This window comes from Camellia sinensis, chromosome 6, assembly GCF_055761805.1.
Source record: "Camellia sinensis isolate YWXY chromosome 6, ASM5576180v1, whole genome shotgun sequence".
NCBI lineage: Eukaryota > Viridiplantae > Streptophyta > Magnoliopsida > Ericales > Theaceae > Camellia > Camellia sinensis.
Window position 1 is genome coordinate 24000087 of NC_138966.1, and position 7354 is coordinate 24007440.

The 7354-nt window shown below is 30.2% G+C and overlaps 1 protein-coding gene across 1 annotated transcript; it reads right to left on the reverse strand.

Moving 5' to 3' along the window:
- Positions 1-924: 924 nt before the first annotated feature.
- LOC114279013 (thaumatin-like protein 1b) lies at positions 925-7039 on the reverse strand. The gene is made up of 3 exons (XM_028221164.2): positions 6600-7039; positions 5797-6487; positions 925-1888 (listed from the first exon to the last, which is right to left on the reverse strand). The coding sequence occupies exons 1-3, from the start codon at positions 6661-6663 to the stop codon at positions 1690-1692; spliced, it is 954 nt and encodes a 317-aa protein (XP_028076965.1). The 5' UTR covers positions 6664-7039; the 3' UTR covers positions 925-1689.
- Positions 7040-7354: the final 315 nt, after the last annotated feature.

The window sequence follows — 7354 nt, forward strand, 5'->3', positions numbered from 1 at the left end:
TGAGAAACCCACCTAAATCCATTTTCACGAAACTGAAAATGCGCGTTGAATTCTCATTCATTCGAAAATGGTTTTGAATAACCAAATACACAGTTTTATTCATTATGCGGCATTAAACATGAATTTAATTAGAAACGTTAAAAATAACGCTTGGGTCGCACCTTAATTAATGCTCAAAGTTATTAAACATGAGGATTTTCTAAAGCCATTTTCTAACACTTAGTCTTTTGATAATATATACTTAGCAAGAATGGCTATGTATCATAGTTCTAAATCGCGATATCGAGTAACGTAGCGGTATCGATCGCGGAGTATCGGTATTAATAGTATCGGTCGGTACGTATTAAGAATCGGGTGTTGCAGCGCTGAAATTTTAAAAACCATTTCACAGGTTCTTCAGCATTTTCTTTCCCAAACCAGTCCGAACTGGGAAATATCGGTCTGTTGCGACTTGTGTAACGGTTACAGACTGATACGTGTCGGAGACTTAGCTGATTCTCTTGCAATTTTTGATTTCAATAATAAACTGACCTGTATCCGTCACAGTGTTTTATTTTTCGATACGAACCGATCGGTACGTAACATATCAGTTGGTTTTTAGAAGTATACTATATATCACATGTTTTTGTTATCATTTCATATTATCGGACATTTGGTAAGATATCAATTTTTTTCATTAATTCATTGTAATTATTTCCAAATAAAAAATAAATAATAAATATGTGATACAAAATAGCACTAAAAATTTGATCACGTAAAAATTATTAGAAGGAATATTCTATGAGGAATTTGACACAACTTTTTAGTGCATCACCATCCACGCCTTGAAAGTTAACACGCAGTAGCTCAATGTTTAAACAATTAACCCATCAAAGTTGCTTTATTACTTCATATGATTGAATACACTGATAGAGACCCAAAAAATAATAAATAAAATTGAAACTCTATATTATTCATGGCACCGAAATGCATTGATTACATTTATAATTTTCCCAACCAACAAATGAATCTCAACCCCCCTTCTAAGATAATCTAAAATAACAATTTCAAAAAAAAAAAAATCCCAACCCCAACCCCAACCCCAACCCCAGCACCTCCATATCCATATGATCTACTTTCCATTTGCATTTTCTTGTATCTCTCGATGTTCAAACACAGAATTCCTCTTTACCTTTGTGCATCAAAAGATTTCTGTATCTCAAGAATTTTAATAAGACAGATTTGAGAATGGGATGATGACATTTCAATGCCAATATGGTCTCGAAATGTAGATCAAATTAAAAATTGAGAGAGAGAATGGTGAGCAGAGTGTGACCGACATTAGCTTTTCAATGTGACTGGGTTCCTAGTCACATGGGGCACAGTAGTGGGTCCAAGACGAGTCACGAGGTCCATGTTCAGGAAAGAACCAAAGCGATTTGATGAGGCAATACACATATGATAACAACACCCAAATTCTGACAAAGTTAGGTGGTTCTTGTTTGTAAGTAAGGTAATGGGATATTGATGATGAATCAAAGCAAAAGTTAATACTAGTATTATTAGTAGTATTAGTTGTTGTAGTCAGAAGATTTTCGCAAAATAAGATACAGATATAAAATATTTTCATATTTGTATATCATATTTTGTAAAAAAATCTTCTATATATGTAGATTTTTTTAGATGTGACAACAGAGAGGATCGAACGAGTTAGAAGAGCTGCGAGAACCGCCATACGGCAGTCGTGATGGTGACAACACCGGCAATGGATTGAGAAGAAAACATATGGGACCACGGGTACAGCGACGATGCACTGCTAGTATCCGATGCACCTTCGTAAAGCATCGTGCTGTTGATTTCTGGTGTGTTCGATGATGCTACCGGGTTTTGTCCCGATGATGATTTTTGGCTGCATCATATGTAAAATTTTAACTGTTAGATTAGCATAGAAAAACCTTGAATACATTACATAGTAAACATTCCTTTCACGTCAAATATGATGCTCAGAATGATCTCATTAAGTCGGTTGTTGAGTATCGCCGACACTACAACGCAAGTTTGCTAAAATTTATATTATTGTCAACTTGATATTTTTAAAGTAAAAGAATATCAAGTTTTATCTTCATATTAACGATAGAGCTATGCATGTGATCAATTTTCGCAAAGTCGCTTTCATTTTTCTTTTTCTCTATAAATCTTTCTTTAGATAATGTTCGGATTATGGTGCTTTTGAGGAATTTATGAATAAAAAAAGGAAATAAAGGAAAAAGTTTTTTTTAAAAAAAAATACATATATTTGTAACTCTAAATAAAATGATATTTATTCCTATATTTACTTTACTATTTTATTTCATATTTTATATATTCATGCAAAACATCATGCTATACCATATGCAAGTTATGATAAATATATATTTTTTAATTAAAATTAAAAAATAATAATAATAACAACCAAACGTCACATAAGATATAACTATTTTTTTTATAAAAAAAAAACTTATAACCAAAATAATATAATAATTAAAATCACAATCATAAATATGCATACTTTCAATTAGTTGATCAAAATGACTTTTCCAATAACGTTGTATTTGATTGAAGGAATGGAAAGAGAAAATAAAATACAACCCTACTTTTTATTTAATTATAATAAAAAACACAAAGAAAAAGAAAGAGAAAGAAATACAATATCACTTTTGCATTTTACCTTTACTTAGACTTCTTTCATTCTCTATTCCTATCTCAACCAAATATAACTTGAAATTTGAATACTCTATTAGTTCTTTCTTATTTATTTATTTTTTTCTATTTCTCTTTCACTTTCCATTACCCTTATTAAATTCTCAAACTAAACACAATTTAAAGAGAGATTATGAGTTAAACTCTCCCTATGTAGAGTTGAATTTAAAAGGACAAGCACCAGGTACAATTTGATAATTAATAATTAACATTTGCCAATCAAATTTTTTTTTATAACTATTATTATTTTTTTGTAAGGAAGGTGAATATAACACAAAAAATTATTTAATACTTTTAGAGTGTTACGTATTCATATTCTTTTATTAATCATATTCCATATTTTTTTTTTTACTTTTCAATCACTTGACATAAAATTATAAATATATATATATATATATATATATATACAATTATAACACTTTAAAATAAGATAAATTACAAATACACCCTCTGAGGCTTGTTTAAAGTACAGATTGTCTCATGTGGTTTGAAAAATTACAAATACCATTGTTAGTATTTTTTATTTAATAGAATTAACTAAAAAAATAATATTCATAATTGCTCTCATATACAATAATAAAATTACCTAAATTATTAATTGAAATATATTTATAGCATCATTAAAAATTATTAATTGATTTGATAATTTATAAATAAAAAAGATGATTCATTATAAAATTAGAAACCTTAAGAGTGGAATGTAATTTTTAAAATTACAAAAAATAATTTATAATTTAACCAAATCTAAAAGATATATTTATAATTTATTTTTTAAAATACTATGTGACCGTCCTTCAGACTATCGTAACCACTCATGTAGCTTTTGCACACTTTAATCGAGATATAGGGGGTTGCCTACTGGTTCGCGCTAAAATTGACCGTTGCAAAATCGGGGCATTGACACTGAGGCAAAATCATGGGAGTGTGTGCCAGTTTCGTGTTTGTTGAAACGGTAACATTTCCTGTATTAATTAATAATTATGATATTATTATTAATTCTATTTATTAATTATATTATAAATATTAAAAAAATTTAAATTATGTAATGTTTTAAAAAATTGGTAAAAAATTAATTTTTTGATTTTTTTAATCTATTTTATTTTTTTGTGAATAAAAAATATAAGAAATGATATGACTTAAAATGAATAAAAAAACTAAATATTATTATTTTTTTCTTTTCAAAAGATCCCTATATCAAATCATTAATTAATACATTAATTAATAAATAAATTAAGGGCAAATTAAATTACCTCCCTCGAGGTTTAACTAAATTAATAATATTTCCTGAGATTTCGAAAATTACAGATACCCCTTGAGTTTTATACTTTCATAACAAATTGTTTCCTGAAGTTTATATTTTCATAATAATTTATCTCTAATTTATTATGTAAATAATACTTTAAAAAAATATCTATAATTTTATTAAATCTCAAGAATATATGTAATTTGTCCATAAATATTAATATATGTATATATCATTATTCTGGTTGAATGGCTCTATTAGGCCCAGACGGGCTTGCGTCCGGGCTCGGGAACTGTGTTCGTTACAGATACAGCCACTACAACAGCAGACATGTTCCATGTGCATTGTTATTTGGGGAAAAAAAATAAGATCTTTCACAAAGATTTACCTAAAAGACTATATATAATAGGAGAGTGTGTATAATAAAATTATTCACTACGCTTCCTATGATTATGACTGTTCATATTGAATTTTAGACTCGTAAGCAGTGGTAACCCAGATTTTGTTACTCCATCCTTCCTAAATTAATAGTCATTTTTGAAAATTTAAATTTTTTAACAAGACTTAATCGTTACCCTTTAAATTCAAATTTTAAAAATAAAATTAAAAAAATACCTTTCTATTTTCATTTTTTAATATTTTATAATTATTTTATAAGGAATGATTTTTAAAAAAATTTAAATTTAAATTTTGATTTTTCAAAATCAACATGGATTTGTCACGAATAGCGATTTCCAACCGCTGTGTCGGAGGACCAAATATATGAAGAAATCACAGGTGAAAAGTTTGACTACGAACGTTGAAACGCTCTCTAGAAAGGGATTGTTGTCATTTTAGGACGGAAAATGTTTAAAACAACACATCTAGTGTTGAAAATATTTATAAATAATATATAAAAATATTTTAAAATATGTTAAAAAAAATTAAGAGGCTGTTCGGAATTATCTGAATAAATATATTTTTTTAATTTTTTTTATAAAAAAATAAAAAAATGATATGATTAAAAAAATAAAACGATAAAAAATATGTTATTTTAATATTTGCCAAACAAGCTCTAAATATGACATCAATTATATATTGAGATTATAAATTTTTTCACTTCTTCTTGTGATTGATAGTGGCAACTCTTTTGCCAATTGCCAAACCATACTGTCCAAAAAAATGTATAATTTTATCACAAAAAATTATAATATTAATTACAAAATACATAACTTCTGCACAAATTAACATAATAAAATATTTAAAATTTTATAATTCATGCTACAAGTTTGTGATGTAATTATGATATTTTTTATTATATTAATTTATGAAAATATTATATATTTTATAATTAATTAATATTATAAATTTCCGTAATAAAATTATACATTTCATTATGAACGATTATCCGTCCGCTTGGATTTATTGGTTGCCAAATGCCAACCACATCCCCATGCATTAAGCTGGCGATACTACAAATAAAGTTCCTTAAATGCCCCTGTTAAATTACTTAAATACCCCTAGCAGCGAATGACTAAAAACACCATCATCACAGACGAATATTTATCCGTTTCTGCTTGGTAATGCGAACCCAACTCTTCTAACGTTCAAATTTACAGATTTTTCAAACCGCCCATTTTACCCTCGATATCCAATTCCAAAAAAAATTTAAAAAAAAAACGATGCAAGGGGTTTTAAAGCCTATTTTTGGAAAGTGAATTTTTTTATTTATTAACTTATTATAAAAAATATACAGAAAAAAAAAAAAGAAAGATAATATGACAAAATAAACTAATAAATCAATAAATTTACTTTTTTGCATCTTGCCAAAAAGAGTTTCGGTAAATTGACATTACCTGGTGTTTGGTGATGGGCAGAAGGTGATGAGATAGTCGGCACCTGCACATGTGAACGTGCTGGTCTTGTCATCATAAGCATAACTATAAGCACTCGGACACGCACTCTTAAACAGCTCCGAATACGACGACGGTTTACACGTGTCGGGCGTACCGTATGCGCCGCTACAACAGTACTGCGCTTGTCCAAACGCTTCGCACGCGCTCTTACACGCCACGCTCTCTCCGTCCGAACTCGTCACTTTCAGCTCCGACGGACACGCGCCGTTCAAGTCCACCTCGCATCCCGTGGTTGTACAATTCACTCCGGTCCCACCCTGAGGCACCACCAGCATCGGAAGGTTGTACCCATCGACTAAGCTGACGTCATAGAAGTCCAACCCGCCCGACCCGTCGAGAGTGAATTCTGCCAGCGTGGCGGGTGGGGCTGCGTTGCCGCCGGCGCATTCTAGCTGGCCGGAGCCGCAATCGCCTGTGACGCAGGTGAACTTGCCGGTGGAGTCTTGGGTGCAGAGGGTTCGACCCCATAATCGGCCTCCCCAAGAGGAGGGTGGGTTTATGGTCTTTGACTCGCCTGTTTGGAGAGAGAAACCGGTGGTGGAGAGAGGTGCGATTCCGGCGTTTGATAGAATGCCTGGCCAGACTGTGTAGTCGCATTTGTTTACGAATGTGAATGTTGTTGATAATACTCCTGCAAATTAAAAGACAAGTAGTCAAATCAGATTGTGAACATGAAATGAAATGCTAACATTTTGATTTATTTTTGGTTGTTGTTGTGGTGGGTTTTTTGAGTTTTTTTTTACCTGATATGAAGAGTTGGAGGATTGTGAATGTTAGTACTGAAATTAATAGCCAAATTTGAGCCATTGGGCCTGTAATATATAGCCAAATTTATATATGATATGTATGAGAAGAAAAGAAGAGGAAGAAAAAGAAGAAGAAGAAGGGGAATGGAGAGGGAAGAAAATCCCAAATTCTTCTTCTTCTTGCTGGGGAATTGGTTCAAGTGAGTGAGATTCTAGGAGGTAGGGGATAATGCGGTGTATATATGAGTGGGTTGGGCTGTGGGGTGCTAAAGAAAATGTTGTGGGCCCATAGTGCACTATTAGCTGTTGTAGCCTAGTAAAAAATGGCGTCTCTTTGACATTTATGGGTTGGTTTGGACCCGACTCTACTCTACTATCTTGTTATGTCTTCTGCTCATATTGCAAAGTCAGATTTAACAAACAAAACTATTAACGTCACTAAACACGCATAATAAACGCATGCATATATGGATTGTGTGCTCTTGGACTCATATATCGGTTTGGTCTTGAATTTTCAAAAATAATTTTTAAAAATTTTAATTTATATTTTTAATAATTACATAATATTTTAATTAATTTTTAAATCTACTTAATTTTAATTTATTTAAAAGTAAAATATTTACACAAAAATATTTAAAAAATTTATTGAATATAACAAAATAAGAAAATATATTAAATTTTTGTATTTTTTGTATTTTTTTGTATTTGGTAAATTTTTTAAAAAAAAATCACAAATATTATACTTTTTAAAT

What these genes read in the sequence shown, in the direction of transcription:
- LOC114279013 (XM_028221164.2), bottom strand. Translation starts at nt 6,663, where the DNA reads ATGGCTCAAATTTGGCTATTAATTTCAGTACTAACATTCACAATCCTC. An exon ending in CCTCCAACTCTTCATATCAG is followed by an intron (nt 6,488 to 6,599) that starts GTAAAAAAAAAC and finishes TTTAATTTGCAG; the next exon opens with GAGTATTATCAACAACATTC. An exon ending in TGCCCATCACCAAACACCAG is followed by an intron (nt 1,889 to 5,796) that starts GTAATGTCAATT and finishes CATATGATGCAG; the next exon opens with CCAAAAATCATCATCGGGAC.